The sequence below is a fragment of the Trichomycterus rosablanca genome, chromosome 3 (assembly GCF_030014385.1).
Source record: "Trichomycterus rosablanca isolate fTriRos1 chromosome 3, fTriRos1.hap1, whole genome shotgun sequence".
NCBI lineage: Eukaryota > Metazoa > Chordata > Actinopteri > Siluriformes > Trichomycteridae > Trichomycterus > Trichomycterus rosablanca.
The window spans coordinates 3140474-3160071 of NC_085990.1; the positions used below are offsets into that span (position 1 = coordinate 3140474).

General features: G+C 43.6%; 1 protein-coding gene across 1 annotated transcript in view; it reads left to right on the plus strand.

The window, feature by feature from the left end:
• The first annotated feature begins 289 nt into the window (after positions 1–289).
• The window catches only part of dgat1b (diacylglycerol O-acyltransferase 1b), a 35127-nt gene continuing 15818 nt past the window's right edge, over positions 290–19598 (plus strand). Inside the window, exons 1-7 of the mRNA XM_062991707.1 lie at positions 290–640; positions 3485–3572; positions 10037–10077; positions 11265–11350; positions 17011–17063; positions 17155–17260; positions 18517–18645. Coding sequence (XP_062847777.1) covers positions 420–640; positions 3485–3572; positions 10037–10077; positions 11265–11350; positions 17011–17063; positions 17155–17260; positions 18517–18645 — 724 coding nt within the window. The 5' untranslated portion in view covers positions 290–419. The remainder of the gene's footprint in view (positions 641–3484; positions 3573–10036; positions 10078–11264; positions 11351–17010; positions 17064–17154; positions 17261–18516; positions 18646–19598) is intronic.

Below are 19598 nucleotides of genomic sequence, written 5' to 3' on the forward strand. Positions count from 1 at the left end.
TTGTACATTACACCAGTTCAACCAGTAATGACCTCTAAAACCAGCAGCAGCATATATTTATACATTAAAGCACCAGTAGAAAATCGTAATACATTCCCGGTGTGCATGTTTCGAAGTTTTTAAGCCGCCCGGTGAGGTGCAGTGTTGCTCCGTGTCGGTGCTGCAGAATGCAGCGTTCGAGTCTAAGCATGCGAGAGTGCGGAAATAGATCCAGGAAAAGTCGTAAACTGGGATCGCAGCACGTTGTTGACGTGGACAGAATACCAGTTTACGGACTCAAGCACCGTGCTGGATTGAGCAATGGTGCAGTGTGTATGTGAGACGTGTGTTTGATCAGGCGTAATGGCTACGAGCGGAGGGATATCTCGGACCTGTTGGCTGTTTCTGTAAGTTCAGGACTGACGAGTTAAACTGCAGTTATGGGGGACGTGAAGGATTTCGGGCCTCTAACTCGAAGCCGGAGACGAGCTACTATCACCAGCGCTAAAGGAGAAGGAGAACTCGTGAGACGATTAAATGGAGGTAGTCTGGCTGATATTAGCCGCAGCACAGGCAACAAACCCAAGCACAAAGTACCGGAGTTCCACATCCGCGATCCGGCTGAGGAGACTCGCAAACGGAGTCGCTATGATAACATGAGGTGAGCTTCTCCACCTATTCGATGTATGTCAGGGCATTTCACCGCGACCCTGACCGTACAGGGCGCCAGTGCATCGCCACACACCCCCATTAAAACAAACACTGCCCGGGGTAAAGGTATGCTCTAACAAGCAACAACTTTGTTAGTTTTTATAGTTCATTTCATCCCAAAGTGACCAAAAAGTATGTGGACACCCCCTTTTTGTAACTGAGTTTGGTCATTTCAGCCCAACCTTTTGCCAATAGTATGGGGAAGGTCATTTCCTCATCCAGGATACACCTGTGCACAGGTAGAGTTGCACTCGGAAGTATTCAATCCACCTCACATTGCAAGGAATTATGGTGATAAGTGTAGAATTGAACAATGGATACCTACAAGCAAGGTCATAATCACTATATATATATATATCAGCAAGTGAACATTTTATCCTCAAAGTTGATGTTAGGAGCAGGAAAAATGGACGAGCGTGAGGATCTGAGGGCCAAATTGTGATGGCTAGATGACGGTCAGAGCATCTCCAAACCTGCAGCTCTTGTGGGGTGTTCCCGGTCTGCAGTGGTCAGTATCTATCAAAAGTGGTCCAAGAAAGGAACAGTGGTAAACCGGCGACAGTGTCATGGGCGACCAAGGCTTATTGATGCACGTGGAAAGAGAAGGCTGGCCCGTGTGGTCCGATCCAACAGACGAGCTCCTGTAGCTCAAACTGCTGAAGAAGTTCATGCTGGTTCTGAAGGTGTCAGAATACACAGAGCATCACAGTCGCAGGGCTGTTTTGGCAGCAATAGGGGGACCAACACAATTGTTAGAAAGGTGATCATAATGTTATGCCTGATCAGTGTATAACACGTCCTAGCTGAAGAAAATTAAAGGTGGTTATTGATCTCAGTGGTTTAATCATGTTGTAACCCAACTTTTGGTTAAACAGACCAGCAGTAGGATATAAGATCAGCAAAACAAAGCATCATACAACTGTAAAATACTACATGATTCATCTGCTGAGTAAAAGGGTATTTTTTGGGTGTTAAATCTCTGATTTTGACCATATATAGAGACACAGTAGGTATAGTTGTACGTAGTATGGTGAGAAGAAACTGCAGTAATCTCTGAGAGTCATTAATGCACCTCATTTAACATTATTGGAATTAATTAGAATCCCATTCATTTGGGTGGACTTTAAAAATCATTTGGACATTTTAGAACAACGCCTGCTGGTCGACACTCGCTGGATGTTTACTCATTTCAATCTGGACGGAGGCTATAAGAAGACCCAGGTCCTGCTGAAGAGATAATTCACTTGGAAACGTTTGGCGTCCTCCGGTAGGATCTGAAGTCTGTTGTCGGAGATAAAGTGATCTGGGCTGATCTTCTCGGTCTGCTGCCAACACAACCATAACCAGGAGAAGCAGATGGAAGATAATAAAACTATTGATGTGTTTTCTGTATACAATGCAGTGCAGATAAATGAAATTGGGCTGCCTGCCGGAGGTGGGTACGTTTTTTCAATACGAAAAGGCCAATTTTTGCTGTCCACAATGTAGTGTACACTCACTGTCTTCTTTATTAAAAAGCATCCGGATACCACCTTAAATTACAGCATCAATCCATTCAATTAAGGGTTAAGGGTATTGCTCAAGGGCTCATCTGCAGCAACATGGCAGTCACAGTCAGGCTTGAACCAACAACCTTTTGATTATTAGTCCAGTACCTTCACATCTGAACTACTACTTTGATTCCACAAGCTTTTGGAAATATTCCTTTAAGATTCGAGTGCATGGTGTAATTGCTGCAGATCCTGAGTTGTTTGTTTGGATTTAGGTCTGGTGACTAGGGAGGCCATTGAAATACAGTGGAGTTATTATATGGACATGTTGGTAGAACCAGTTTAAGATGACTGGCATGGAAAACTATGGCAATAAATGGATGTCCATGGTCAGCAGCAATACTCAAATAAGCCATGGTAGTCAAACAAGAAACATTTGGGGTTTAGGGGCCTGGTGTTTTCCAAAAATATACACCATTACATTATTTAGGTGGTGGATGATTCTCAGCACTGCAGTGACACTGACATGGTGGTGGTGTGTTAGTGTGTGTTGTGCTGGTATGAGTGGATCAGACACAGCAGCGCTGCTGGAGTTTTTAAACACCTCACTGTCACTTCTGGACTGAGAATAGTCCACCAACCAGAAATATCCATCCAACAGCGCCCCGTGGGCAGCGTCCTGTGTCCACTGATGAAGGTCTAGAAGATGACCGACTCAAACAGCAGCAATAGATGATCGATCGTCTCTGACTTTACATCTACAAGATGGACCGACTAGGTAGGAGTGTGTAATAGAGTGGACAGTGAGTGGACACGGTATTTAAAAACTCCAGCAGCGCTGCTGTGTCTGATCCACTCATACCAGCACAACACACACTAACACACCACCACCATGTCAGTGTCACTGCAGTGCTGAGAATGATCCACCACCTAAATAATACCTGCTCTGTGGGGGTCCTGACCATTGTAGAACAGGGTGAAAGCAGGTTAAAAAGCATGTAGAGAAACAGATGGACTACAGTCAGTGATTGTAGAACTACAAAGTGCTTCTGTATGGTAAGTGGAGCTGATAACATGGACAGTGAGTGTAGAAACAAGGAGGTGGTTTTAATGTCATGCGCCTTTTGTATTTGTGAGCCCAGCGAGGGATTCGAACCCCCTGAACTCAGGAACTTCCGTTTCCAGCTGTGTGTCTTTTACCAGTATCCCACACCAGCTCATGCCTGGTATCATGCAATTGGTATAACAGCATAAAAAAGCGAGTTTACACGTGTTTACCTGCTTTACTTACAATCTGTTTGCAGTTGTCACCGGATGCAGGAATCACTGCTGAGTTCAGAGAGCAGTTTTAAGAATTACAGAGGCATTCTAAACTGGTGTGTTGTAATGTTGGTGAGTACGCGCACGCACGCACACACACACGTCACGGCTTACAGAATAGGATTACAACACTGACAGTACATGCAAGTGTGAAAGTTCTATGTGAAGAAACTTGTCACCACATGTTTTTTCTTTTGTAAGAGTGTGAACAGTACAACACGTATCAAAGCTCACTTGATCCTAGAAATGAGTCACTAAGTTACTTGATAATTTAAGTTAAAAATTAAATAAACACAGCCCGACCGGTTAAAATATAACAGTGTATAATTGATCCATACTGTGTTAGCTTCTCAACTTGACACTCCTGATTTTAGTCTCACCGTGGGTTAGATTTTTACCCGATCGCTTTTTACTCGATCGCTTTGGAACATATTGCAGGCATCAAAATCAGAAATTGATTAGGTGAAACAATATATGTACATGTCTAGTCCGTGGTGTAATTAAAATAACTGATAAAGTCTCCATACCAATTGAATACGAATATGAATGCCTATATTATCATTGTGCAAATGCATGACATTGTTATCAGGCATAACATCATGACCACCTTCCTAATATTGTGTTGGTCCCTCATTTGCTGCCAAAACAGCCCTGCGACTGTGATGCTCTGTGTATTCTGACACCTTTCTATCAGAACCAGCATGAACTTCTTCAGCAGTTTGAGCTACAGTAGCTCGTCTGTTGGATCGGACCACACGGACCAGGCTTCACTCCCCATGTGCATCGATGAGCCTTTGGCCGCCCATCACCCTGTCGCCGGTTTACCACTGTTCCTTCCACTGTACCACTGCAGACCAGGAACACCCCACAAGAGCTGCAGTTTTGTAGATCACAATCTGGCCCTTGTCAAACTGACTCAGATCCTCACGCTCGCCCATTTTTCCTGCTTCTAACATCAACTTTGAGGATAAAATGTTCACTTGCTGCCTGATATATCCCCCCCACTAACAGGTGCCGTGATGAAGAGATAATCAGTGTAATTCACTTCGATGACTGGGTCAGAGCATCTCCAAAACTGCAGCTCTTGTGGGGTGTTCCCGTTCTGCAGTGGTCAGTATCTATCAAAAGTGGTCCAAGGAAGGAACAGTGGTAAACCGGCGACAGGGTCGTGGGCGGCCAGGGCTCATTGATGCACGTGGAGAGAGAGGGCTGGCCCGTGTGGTCCGATCCAACAGACGAGCTCTTTTCACCTGCTCGAGTCGGGTTCACGTGGAGATCCGTATCGTGCACAGAGAGTCTCTCCATTGGACCAGCCCATCACTCACGAGCTCAATATGTCAGCACTGGTGGGCTAGCGTGCTTTACCCTACTTTAACACTTAAACTTTGCTGATTACTGTTCAGATCTCTAAATAAAAGTGTATTTATTAACTTTGCATCTCTATTATATAAATTCTGCTTTATTTTATGTACAGAAAGCATTCGTTTATGCATTTTTAGACGAGAATTTAAATCATTTAAAGCAGTTAGTCTCACACAGCATTGAATGAAAGTTTAATTAAAATATATGTATAAAACAAGTATCGAAATGTACAGATCTGTTTAGTTTTGGATAAATTATACATATAGCAGAAGATTAAGTAACAACTGAAGCTATATAAAAATCTATGAGTGCAATTAGGTTGGTTATAGAAGCCCGGTACACATAAGTGCATGGTGTGCATTTATATAGTGCGAGCTGTAAGATATTTAATGTCGGTGTAGTCCGGAGTTTAGCGTGATTGATGAGATACGCTGCCTGGGAGGGGAAGGGGGGGGGGGGGGGGGGGGGGGGGTTGTATGTTGTGGTCTTGCTTCTAATTGTCCTGAATTGTTTTCCAGTGGGAGGATTTAGAGAATGGGATTGCTGGGTGAAGTGGGTCAGTTATTTTCGGTGTATTTCTGGTTCTGCATGGTGGGCAGGTTACAGCTGATTATCCTCTGTGCTGATCAGGTAATGTGTCGTGGGCAGACTTGTTTCCTGGTTGGATATTACGCATCAAGTTTATATATTTACTTTGAATTTACACACGTCTTGTACCTTTGTACTTATAAACAACACAGTGGATGCATTTATTGCTTTAAACGCATTTCCTTTGTACAGAAGGTCCAATTTATTTGGTTATTAAGTCAACCCAAAACTTTAGAGTGACTATAATCATCTATTTTTTAATTTTACAAGGTAAACCAACATGGTTCGAGTAAAGTTTGCTGCACTAGAAACACTTTTACAGGCGCAACATGTGCTGTAATTTCACACATATAGCTGTATAAGTGCTATACTGAAATTATTCCCCACCTAAATGGTATCTGGTCAGTGGTACTATATGGCAGACATACCAATAAATGTATGTTGTTCCCTGGCTAGACAGGTGAGGTCTTCTGACAAACCAATAAAATGCATTTATGCACATTTTTAACTCCCAAAAAGTGAACGTATCCAGGAAAATAGACGTATGGTCACCTTTTATATATAATTAATGAATAAAGCATCATAAATATACACTTTAAACAGTGGGCTAAGGCAGCACAACCAGCTATATTAAAATATAATAATATATAAAGCGTTGTATTGAAGCTTATTCTGACAATGTTTATGTAATTATTATAAGAAGATCAGCAGATTTTTAGCTACCTACTGGGACGAGATGCAAAACATCCACATCATTTTGTAAAAATAATATTTAAAACGCAGATCCTCATGTGAGTTTAATACTTGAAGTCAGAGACCATAATGACACAGAACAGCTTCACCGTTTGTCATTTTCGGGTTTAGCCGACCGCTTCTTTTCACCTGCACGAGTCAGGTTCACGTGGAGATCCGTATCGTGCACAGAAAGTCAGGCACCGATCCCCGTTATCCCAAGTCTCATTGTGCAGGCACCATCGATCAGCCAGCAGAGGTCATAATTGCAGCGGTTATGAGGAATCCCATTCGACCCTCCCTCCCTTGGACCAGCCAATCGTTGTCCATGTTGATCCGCATGTGAGTTTAATACTCTAAGTCAGAGGCCATAGTGATGTTGAACAGCTTCACTGTTTGTAATTTTAAGGCATTAGCCGACCGCTTCTTTTCACCTGCACGAGTTGGGTTCAGATGGAGATCCGTATTGTGCACAGAGAGTCACGCACCGATCGCCATTATCCCCTGTGTCATTGTGCAGGTGCCATCGATTTAATGTGTAATAGTTTTGTTGTTATTATTTTATATGGATCTTCTAACTGGACAGTGATCCCAAGCATACCTTAAAGTCCACCAAGGTTTGGAAGATTCTGAAGTGGCCTATCACTGTCGCCTGACATTTGTGGGATTTGAAAAGCTTTCAAACCAGAGAATATTAGTAAACTGGACACCGTTGCCCCTGAGGAATGGGTTAAGGTTCCTCAGGAGCACTGGCAGAAGCTGGTGTCTGGCTATGCATGACGTTTGCAACAGGTCATAACAGGTCATAACAGGTCATAACAGCAAAACGGTCTCAACTAAGTACTATTTATTTATTTATTTTATTTATTAGGATTTTAACGTCATGTTTTACACACTTTGGTTGCATTCATGACAGGACAAGATTCATCAGTTCAAGTTTAATGTCAAACACACTCATGGACAATTTGGCATCTCCAATTCATCTCACTTGCACATCTTGGGACTGTGGGAGGAAACCGGAGCTCCCGGAGGAAACCCACTCGGACACGGGGAGAACATGCAAACTCCACACAGAAAGGACCCGGACAGCTTCACCTGGGAATCGAACATCTTTAGATGCTCGTTATGAGGGGGTTGAATAATTCTGAGTTTGTAGCCACAGTTTAAGCCAGTCAGTATATAATCCCAGTAGTTGTGCTCCGTTATAATAGTGACGTGCGTACAGAACATTTATTTGTACCTAAGCGTGTTTGTTTATCTCGCTGAGGTATGTACCCTGGCACTCGCTTGGCACCGGATGAATCATTGTTCGCGGCGTGCGTTTTGGGAAACACAGTCGGTGCCAAGCGACACCCAGGAATAGATTTCCTGAAACAGCGTCTCTGTCTGAACCCGAGCTGCGGGCAGCTTGCTCATTCTTAGCTTCACACTGAGAAGAATGAATTTACATTCCTCGTTCTGCCTGTGAGGCTGGAAATAAAAGCAGCTTTAAAGTGCTGACTTTTATATATCTCGAACGCCTGCTGCGCAAACCTGGATCTTCTGTTTATAATGTTCAGTATATATGATTAATCTATAACACCAGGTGTGTATATGTGTAGTGCACAAACCCGCTTTAAATTTACACACATTCTCTCTTTACTTATGAATGACTTAAATTAGCTGGACATTAAAGCTGCTATAAATAAATAAATAACAATACCACGCTACCCCATCAGTTCTGACATCTCAAGCTCGTGAGTTCAAATCTCAGCTCTGCTAACAGCCGGCCGGGCACCTACACAGACAATGACTGTCTCATCTGAGGGAGGGCGAGAGGGTCTGATACTTCCTCAGTCCTACACAGAGACTGGGGATAATGGAGATCAGTGCATAGCTCTCCGTATGCGATACGGATCTCTATATGAACACACCTAATGCAGGTGAAAAGAAGCGGTTGACTACATTAAGAGGGAAATATAGATTTACGCTCTTATGTTAATAACTATGCATCCAGTTAACATATTTACTTTGAATTTACACACGTCTTGTACCTTTGTACTTATAAAAAATACAGTGGGTGCATTTATTGCTCTAAACGAAGGTATGTTGGAAGTCAGCAGCAATGTGATGGCTTGTCTGGGGGAGGGAGGGCCAGAGGGGTTCCTTATAACTGCTGCAGTTGCGACCTCTGCTGGCTGATCGATGGCGCCCTCACAATGACACTGGGAGTATACAGATTCCCATATGAACCCACCTCATGCAGATGAAACGATGCGGCAGCTACTGCACACGTATCGGCGTGTGTGTGTGTGTGTTCCTTATGGCCCTCATCGGCCAGGAAGGAAGGTGTGCAGCAGTAAAGGCGGAAATACAAATCAACCACTTCTTTTCACCTGCAAGTCAGGTTCATATGGAGATCCATATTGCGCACTAATCTTTATTACCCCCCGTCTTATTGTGCAAGCTCCTCATGATTGCAGCAGATATGAGGAATCCCTACGGCCCGTCCTTCACTCATTGCTTTATCGCCGTGCATCCTGAGCCCCATGATCAGCATAAAATTATGAGTTAAAATTAAATTTACATGAATTTTAGAATTTCTTAGTGTTTGGCACTGAAATGCAGTTCCTTGGTACAGAAGGTCCGATTTATTTGAGCATTAGCTCAACCCGAAACATGCCTAGACACTACAGAGTCACTATAATTCTCAGATTTTTAATTTTACAGGGTAAACCAACATGGTTCGAGTTTGTTGCACTAGAAACACTTTTACAGACTCGACATGTACTATCATTATATTACTATAGCTGTATACACCGATCAGCCATAACATTAAAACCACCTCCTTGTTTCTACACTCACTGTCCATTTTATCAGCTCCACTTACCATATAGAAGCACTTTGTAGTTCTACAATTACTGACTGTAGTCCATCTGTTTATCTACATACCTTTTTAAACTGCTTTCACCCTGTTCTTCAATGGTCAGGACCCCCACAGGACCACCACAGAGCAGGTATTATTTAGGTGGTGGATCATTCTCAGCACTGCAGTGACACGGACATGGTGGTGGTGTGTTAGTGTGTGTTGTGCTGGTATGAGTGGATCAGACACAGCAGCGCTGCTGGAGTTTTTAAATACCGTGTCCACTCACTGTCCACTCTATTAGACACTCCTACCTAGTCGGTCCACCTTGTAGATGTAAAGTCAGAGACGATCGCTCATCTATTGCTGCTGTTTGAGTCGGTCATCTTCTAGACCTTCATCAGTGGTCACAGGACGCTGCCCACGGGGCGCTGTTGGCCGGATATTTTTGGTCGGTGGACTATTCTCAGTCCAGCAGTGACATTGAGGTGATTAAAAACTCCAGCAGCGCTGCTGTGTCTGATCCACTCATACCAGCACAACACACACTAACACACCACCACCATGTCAGTGTCACTGCAGTGCTGAGAATGATCCACCACCTAAATAATACCTGATCTGTGGTGGTCCTGTGGGGGTCCTGACCATTGAAGAACAGGGTGAAAGGGGGCTAACAAAGCATGTAGAGAAACAGATGGACTACAGTCAGTAATTGTAGAACTACAAAGTGCTTCTATGTGGTAAGTGGAGCTGATAAAATGGACAGTGAGTGTAGAAACAAGGAGGTGGTCATAATGTTATGGCTGATCGGTGTAAGTGCTATACTGTAAACATTCCCACCTAAATGGTATCAGCTCGGTGGTACAAAGTGCATCTATATGTCAGACGTACCTGATCAAATCACCAATGAATTTATGTACAAGATAACTGAAGCTTAAACTGATACTGAAACTCTTATTCATTTTATTTAGTAATATCCATGTTCCACTGTGCTCTTCCTGTGTTGCAGGTCTTGAGTAACGCTCGACTGTTTTTGGAAAACCTTCTCAGGTATGTATGTACATATATAGCGATATACTAAATGGGTCTGTACCACATGCCGGTGCAAATGTGGACGCACACATTTGCCAAATATCTATTTCTATTAAACACATACTGACTGAATGCCCTAAATACTTGCACGAACGGCAATCTATAGCAATACCAGAAACTATGGAAACATTTTAACCAAGCCAAAATAGAAACAATCCTCAATTTGTTGAAAATAATTTGGTAAAAAAAAGCGCAAATAAAAACAACATACAACAGTGGTAAGTGAGAAGGCTCCTAACACCAGCACACCAGTAAACCCACATCGACCAGAATCAGAAAATACCGAGATTTATAACTTCATCATGGATTTATTGAATTCCCATGAGCAAGCAGGGGCAGTGGTACAGTTAGCAGTTAATGTACCGGACTAGCAATCAGAAGGTTGCTGGTTCAAGCCCCACCATTGGCCCCACCAGTGCCATTGTTGGGCCCCTGAGCCTTTAACTCTCAATTGCTCAAAATGTATTCATTCATTGTAACCTGCTTTAGATAAACATCTGCTAAATGCTGCAAATGTAAATCTTTGTCATTCTTACTGAAAGTGTGAGAAAAATATCATGACCTGTGTCAAGGGGGTCCGAGAACATATTTTGGAACACAGGGGGGTCTAAGATTTAAAAAAAGGTTGTGGTCCGCTGATAGACACCATATATGCACTGACTAACCTTGAATTCGGTTATGATGAGCTACCATCCTGCCATGAACATCACTAGTGTGTAAACGTGGCATTAAACCCACAACCAAACAAACAAAATCATGTTACCCAGCATAGCATGGAGCTAGAACAAGAGAAAGAAGCCACTTTATTATATTGTTTTACGACCCCAATAAACTATCAAGTATAACGTCGGGAACTGTGGAGATGTTCAGGTCGCTGGGTGCGAGCGCTAGTCCGACTCTCATTCAGCTTGAGCGCTGTTCCCAGGCCGAGGGTACCGTATGCTGCCGTCGTGTTCTGCACTCCCTCAGGCAGCTGCCAGCTTCAGTCACGGCCGTGTAAACCGTCTCTCACGCAAAACAAACATTTATGAGGCGCGGGTCGAACAGATGTGCAGCAGGGGCGGGTCGAGACACGAATACAGTGAATACAGTGCAAGAACATGCACCACGTGCCGCGTTTGTAATGATATTGTCCTGCTTTTAAGGTACGGTGTGCTGGTGGACCCTATTCAGGTGGTGTCTTTGTTCCTAAAGGACCCGTACAGCTGGCCTGCTGCATGCCTGGTCATAGGTACGTATGCCTGACACGTTAGCATAGCCAACCACTTCTTTTCACCTGCAAGAGGCGGGTTCACACAGGGATCAGTATCACGTACATAGAGTCACGCACTGCTCTCCATTATTCATCATCTCTGTGCAGCGCCATCGACCAGCCAGCAGAGGGTGTAGTTGCAGCAGCAGTTAGGAATCCCTTCGCCCCGCCCACTCCGCAGACGTTAGCCAGTCATGTCTGTGTGTAGGTGCCCGATCATATGAGTATGATGAGTATGATGAGTCCTAAGTGTCCTCGGATGGGGACGCATTTTTAGAAGCTCCAATTGGCCTGACTGCATTTCTTTGGACTTGTGGGAGGAAACGCGTGGGTTTCCTCCGGGCGCTCCGGTTTCCTCCCACAAGTCAAAAGAAATGCAGTCAGGCCAATTGGACGTACCACACTGCAGAGACCTGTCTGTGAGGGGTTGGCATGTTCTCCCCATGTATCTATGTTCCTTTAGGTTCATTTGGGTAGCGCCCCCTGTGCAGACCTACTTTGCTATCAGTCGGCTGGGCGCCCCTAAGCAGGCACGATTGCCCACTAAAGTCTGCTGGGTGGGAAAAGACCCAACAAAAAAAGGGGGCAAGGTCTGAAGACCTGTCTGTGAGGGGTTGGCATGTTCTCCCCATGTATCTATGTTCCTTTAGGTTCATTTGTCTAGTGCCCCCTGTGCAGACCCACTTTGCTATCAGTCTGCTGGGCGCCCCTAAGCAGGCACGATTGCCCACTAAAGTCTGCAAGGGGGCAAGGTCTTCGACACTTTGTAAGAACCCTGGTTAGTACCCCGAGGCGCCTGTACAGAAGTGGAGGGACGTGGAGATTAGGGCGTGACTCTCCATGCGCTAGACTGACCTCACAAGCAAATCCACAGCAATGAAATACAGCAGATATATCCTGCTCGGGTCGAGATCAGGGTCTCCAGCAGTGGAGGACTAAGTGGCTACGCTAAACTGTGAGAAAAGGGAGAAAATGTATGAATAAAATAGCAAAATAAGAAGAATAATAATGCTATTTCTTCGATTTTATCAGCAAAAGTTACATACTGCAGCGTTAATCTGCTTTAAAGTGGATTATTGCTGATAAACTACTTATTTTCATTACGTCGTTGTGGACTGTACAGGCCTACATCGTGTTTTTTCCCCTTTATTAGTTTATTTATAGTTTTTTTTTTTACATGTGCTGGTTATTTATTCCTTTAATATTTAGCTGTAGAAATTTTATGGCGATCCAATTAAGTCTGCGCACTAAATAAACCAATTATTGGGCAAAACTGCAGGTGATTTTATTGCATTTTTTTACTCTCATTTAAGGTGCACGAGCGTGCATCTTAAATTAGCGCCGGAATAATTCGATTAGCCGGCGGAATCCAATAAGGACGGGATTATTACCGCGTCCTGTACGAGATCGATTATGAATAGACTAACATAGCGCCGGTACGAGTTCTCTCTCGGACGCGAGCGGATTCACCGGGTTTGAACAGCTGCTCGATATCTGCACGGTCAGATAAAGATAATGAAGGAACGTTCACGCTCCCGGCGGTACAGACGGCGTAAATGTACCCGCGAAGAGGCACGACTGTGGTCTTTTAGGTCCAATTATGTAGCTTAATGTTGTTCCTTTTCAAATATGATGCTTAGGCGTTATGTTCCTGTGAGGAAGCCCCTCGAGGACACTTCACACTAATTGTTAGAGTGTCTTTTATATTAGGATGTTTTAAAACGGTATTAACGTCCACGCTGGTACGTTTGGGATTTGTGTCTCTCAGTAGCACAGGTTTGATTTCTCAAAATCAAACTTTGGACTGGCATCCTTAAAATTATGGTTTCAACCCTAATACACTGCCTGGCCAAAAAAAAGGTCACACACTCTAATAATAGGTTGGACCGCCTTTAGCTTTGATTACGGAACGCATTCGCTGTGGCATCGTTTCCACAAGCTTCTGCAACGTCACAACATTTATTTCTGTCCAGAGTTGCATTAATTTTTCCCCCAAGATCTTGTATTGATGATGGGAGATTTGGACCACTGCACAAAGTCTTCTCCAGCACATCACAAAGATTCTCAATGGGGTTCAGGTCTGGACTCTGTGGTGGCCAATCCATGTGTGAAAATGATGTGTCGTGCTCCCTGAAGCTCTCGTCCACAATCTGAGCCCGATGAATCCCGGCATCGTCATCTTGGAATATGCCCGTGCCATCAGGGAAGAAAAAATCCATTGATGGAATAACCTGGTGGTTCAGTATATTCAGGTAGTCAGCTGACCTCATTCTTTGGGCACATAACGTTGCTGAACCTAGACCCTGACCGACTGCAGCGACCCCAGATCGTAGCACTGCCCTCATAGGCTTGTACGGTAGGCACTAGGCATGATGGGTGCATCACTTTAACCACCTCGCTTCTTACCCTGATGCGCCCATCACTCTGGAACAGGGTAAATCTGGACTCATCAGACCACATGACCTTCTTCCATTGCTCCAGAGTCCAATCTTTATGCTCCCTAGCAAATTGAAGCCGTTTTTGCCGGTTAGCCTCACTGACGAGTGTTTTTCTTAAGGCTACACAGTCAAGTCAAGTGAACTTTATTTATATAGCGCTTTTTACAATAGACATTGTCTCAAAGCAACTTTACAAAATCCAGGACCAACAGATACAAAAACCCCTGTTGAGCAAGCCGAGGGCGACTGTGGCAAGGAAAAACTCCCTAAAAATTACAGGAAGAAACCTTGAGAGGAACCAGACTCAGCAGGGCCCGTCCTTCTTGGGTGGCCTGGAGGATACTTTAAATAAATACACGATTTACACAGAGCATACAAACACAGAATTAAATGATCTAAAAGTTATAACTGGTAATAAAAAGATAAATAAATAAATAAATAATAATAGAGTTGTTCTTCGCTCTAGTCTTCAATAAAGTCTGTAGTGATTTCTTGTCATTCTTGGTGCAATTACTCCAGACCCGTCACATCCGGCAGGAGCAGCATCGTTGTCACGGCAGTCTCGACTTTAATCCTTAACCTCGGCGGGTAAACTGGTTTCCATCAGAATGCCTTTGGAGTAAAACAACAAAGAATGTAGTTAATAATGTACAATGCTAGTTGAGTAAAACAACAGTTTTACAGTTTTTGAGTTTTACAGATATTACAAATATTACAGCATAACTAAAAGGGAGAGCGAGCAGGTAACAAGGTCATGAAGGCTTTCACAGGACATCAGCGCCCACCTCTCCTACCCCAACACAGCTGTTTAGTCCCAATCCCTCGAGTTCCCTTCGCATTGTGCGTTACTTTCACTATTAAACATCTCCCTGAGTTTTACTGGAGTTTTTCTACCATTTGATTTCACCAAACTTTTAAGTGATCGCCGATCACCATCATTCAAGATTTTTTGAAAAACCCCCCACTGTCCTTCCACTTTTTAATAATGCGTTGAACAGTTCTTAACCCGATTTTAGTCGTTTCAGCTTCTCCTTAGATGTTTTCTCTGCTTGATGCCAATAATTTGACCCTTCTGAAACAGATTAACATCTTTTCCACGACCACAGGACGTGTCTTTCCACATGGTCGTTTAACAAATGAGAAGCTACTCACTGCATCAGTTAGGGTTAAATAACTTGTTGCCAGCTGAAACATAATCACCCATGCAGTAATTATCCATTGGGAGGCTCTTACCTATTTGCTTAGTTAAATCCAGGTGGTGACTTTTTTTTTTGGCCAGGCAGTGTATATAATGTTTGGACATGTACGGTACAAAGTCAGAGTATGAATACAGGTCAAGTATATAATTCCTTCGTGTCCTCGGATGGGGACGCATTTTTAGAAGCTCCGATTGGCCTGACTGCACGTCTTTGGACTTGTGGGAGGAAACCGGAGCACCCGGAGGAAAACCCACGCATTTCACAGTAAATATACTGTGTCCTGAATTCCTGTCTTGGCCAAGAGTTTTTAGGATAAAATGTTGACCCAAGACACGTCAAAACCAATTATGGAAGGACTAGATGATCCTAAAATCTAACTTTGGAATGGCGTCCTTAAAATTATGGTTTCAAGCCTAAATATAAATATTTGGACGCCCATTGTATTAATACAGGTCAGGTATCGGATTCCTACGTGTCCTCGGATGAGGACGTATTTTAGAAGCTTCGATTGGCCTGGCTGCATGTTTTTGGATGGGATTTCTTCATTCAGGCCAATTGGACGTACCACACTGCAGCATGGGTCCTGGAGACCTGTCAGTAAGGGGTTGGCATGTTCTCCCATGTTTTTATTTATTGACCCTTCAGTCATCGTTATTATGCTACACCCAAACACCTTTCACTCTATTACCGCTTATGTGGTGTGCGCCAGTGGGTTGGCGGGCGTGTACCGTATAAGTCAGTAGAGACGATTCTAATAAGACATGGAGCTCATAAGGCACATGTGCTACTTAGTCATCGCTGTTCAAACCGACGGGCTGAGGCGGCACAACTCGCTAGCACGCCAGCTAACGTCTCCCTTCGTGTCCCTGACGAGCCCGAATTTACAGATAAGCGACACTTGTATAGTTACACCTTTAAACAAATGAAACATCAATGAGAATTTATAAACATTTGAAAGGTTGGTTGATCCGCATTATATTCATCCGCCGTCACGCGCCCTCGTTATTCAGTCAGATCATCACTCAGAATTAAGGCGCCTCAGTAGGGGCATTTTAAGGGATCTGAGAATTTAGACACGCCCTCTTCTCAGGAGTGTAGGATGATGTAAAATGCGTCTATGTAGAAAGATCACTGGGTTTTCAGACAGACCCAGTGTAAACATGTGTGCAGATGCAAACCACTTCTTTTCACCTGCACAAATCTTACAGAGACAGAGGTGAGGTCAATTGGAGATACTCTGGGACTTCCTGTCATGAATGGAACCAAAGTGTAAAACACCACCTTCAAATCCTACTACAAGTCAATAGTTTTAGTCTGTAGTAGATTAGTACTTCAGTGGTGAGAATACTGGACTAGTAATCAGAAGGTTGCTGGTTCAAGGTTCAAGCCCCACCTTTTTCAAGGCTCTTAATCTTCAATTGCTCCAAATCCAAATTGTATTCACTTGAAAATCCTAATTACTCTCACTCACTCACTCGCTCACTTTCTTAACCGCTTATCCAATTAGGGTCACGGGGGGGAGCTGGAGCTTATTCCAGCTTTTCAATGGGCGCAAGGCACACAGTAACACCCTGGACGGGGCGCCAGTCCATCGTAGGGCAGACACACACACACACACACACACATTCACCTATATATCTCTCCAATTAACCTGATTGCATGTTTTTGGACTGTGGGAGGAAACTGGAGCACAGGGAGAACATGCAAACTTCACACAGAAAGGACCCGGACCGTCACGACTGGGGATCGAACCCAGGACCTTCTGTCTGTGTGTAAAACATCACCTTCAAATCCTACAACAAGTCAATAATATTAGTCTGTAGTAGATTAGTACTTGAGTGGTTACGATTCTGGACTAGTGATCAGAAGGTTGCTGGTTCCAAGGCCCTTAATCCTCAATTAACAATCAATCAAATCCTAATCAACAAACCAAATCTTTAAATGTGCTAATTTTTTTAGGTTTATAAGGTTTATAATGTGGATCTAATGTGTTCTTTTCCAGTGTCGAATGTGTTCATACTCACGGCACTGTACACAGAAAGAAAATTAGCCATGGTGAGTTTACCAGCTTTACCCCGAGATTAAAGCACGTTTATATTGTAAACAGTTCTATCATTTTTAATCCTGTTTCTTATTATTTATCCAGGGGACGTTTAGCGAGCAGATCGGCCTGATTATTCACGTCATCAATCTGTCTTTGGTTTTGTGTTTTCCGATGATCACCGTGCTCATGCTGCCCTCCATAACACCAGGTAAGAATCACACTATCGTCATTTTTTTATATGTATTACACCCATCAGGCACAACATTATGACCACTTCATTATTCCTAACTGACTGGTCTGCAGCTTTGCAACAAACCATGATGCACTGTGTATTCTGACACCTTCCTATCAGAACCAGCATGAACTTCTTCAGCAGTTTGAGCTACAGTAGATCGTCTGTTGGATTAGACCACACAGGCATCAATGAGCCTTGGCCGCCCATGACCCTGTCGCCGGTTTACCACTGTTCCTTCCTCGGACCACTTTTGATAGATACTGACCACTGCAGACCACAATCTGGCCCTCGTCAAAATCGCTCAGATCCTCACGCTCGCCCATTTTTCCTGCTTCTAACATCAACTTTGAGGATAAAATGTTCATTCGCTGCCTAATATATCCCCCCCACTAACAGGTGCCGTGATGAAGAGATAATCAGTGTTATTCACTTCACCTGATAGTGAATAGAACAATCACAAAGTAAATAGACTTAAATATTGTTAATAAACTACTATTATTAAACTGTGACATACTGTATATCATACAGTATGACATGGTGGTAGCCTAGTGGGTGGAGCTTTGGGCTATTCAATTGAAAGGTTGAGAGTTTGAATCCCAGTTCTTCCATGCAGCCACTGTTGGGCCCTTAAGCAAGGCCCTTAACAATGGTTGACCCTGCTCTTTGACCCCAGCTTCCAAACAAGCTGGGATATGCAGAAAAAGAATTTAATTGAACTGGACGGGCGGCCCGGTGGCTCGGTGGGTAGCACTGTCGCCTCACGGCAAGAAGGGCCTGGGTTTGATTCCCAGGTGGGGGCGGTTCAGGCCCTTTCTGTGTGGAGTTTGCATGTTCTCCCCGTGTCTGTGTGGGTTACTCACACGGTACAAAGACGTGCACAGGAGGTGAACTGGAGATACAAAACTGTCCATGACTGTGTCTGATATTAAACTTGAACTGATGAATATTGTGTAATGAGTAACTACAGTTCCTGTCATGAATGTAACCAAAGTGTGTAAAACGTGATGTTAAAACCCTAATAAATAATTAATAAATAAATAAATCTGTATATATGACAAATAAAGGTGCTATTCTACAAGTAATCAATGTCAAACTGGACTTGACTGTCTATTGTATAATATTATATTCTGTAGAACTTGGCCTAATTTTGTCATGTACTCTCGGTTTTCTTGTGTGTGTGTGTGTGTGTGTGTGTGTGTGTGTGTGTGTGCGTGCGTGCGTGCGTGCAGGTGGCGGCGTCTTCGCGCTGGGCATCTGTACCATCCTGTTTCTGAAGCTGTACTCGTATAAAGACGTGAACAGGTGGAGCAGGGAGCGGATGCAGATGAAGGCTCGAACCCTGTCCAGATCACTGTCATGTGAGTGTGTTCTCTCTCTTCCAGGCAGTGAAAGAACCTGCATTCGCACACGTCCTCTCTCCCTGTCTCTCTCTCTCTCTCTCTCTCTCGTTCTCTCTCGTTCTGTCTGAACTTAATGACTTGTGCACTACAGTCACATTAGTTAGTTTAGAGTTTTTTCCCTGTGTACATGCGTGCTCAGAATTCCAACAACACAACACCATCATGCAGCAAAACTCCTTTCACTTACTGACCTTTTTATTAGGAACATCATACCTGGGCGCTAGGGTGGCACCTGAGATGTTCACAAGTCACAAAATACAAGTCCGAGTCAAGTCACGAGTCAATATAATAAACACAAAACATATATTGTAAATGTAGCGTAGAAATAAAGAAATAATCTGTAAGTTCAGATAAAAAACAACAACAGATTAGCGAGTGTATTTAGCCGTTTTACTTCGTGTCTTTACTTTCCTCCTCATTGTGTAAATGAATGTAATTTCTGTAACAAGAAGGTTCCAGTTAAAAGCTTCAACTGATACGTTTTGTTTTCATTACAGAACAAAAGCGCTCGATAAATCACGGCACAGCGGCCAAAATCCCAAACACAGCAAAAACCATCATAACCGCTGCTTACCTGAGCTTCTGTTCTTCCAGATGCTATTACATTTATAAGCGTGCGTCCCATTAGGAACAGAATCCGTTATTTTGTAAATGTGCTTATAATTAAAAACCTCCAAACTTTTCCCGGTCGTGAAGTAAAACAGGAAGTGGTTAGAAAGCCGATCGAGCGTTTCATTACCACGTCATCTGTGTGACGCAAACTGAATAAATGCAAATAACAGCATTTCTTACTAACAATTACAATCAGAAGCTCTGATTGGTTCAAGAGCGCTCTTTCAACTATTTGCGCCAATTCTGTAGGAGCCTTCCATTCACCCCGGTTGTTCCTGTGAAGTGCACTACGTAGGGTA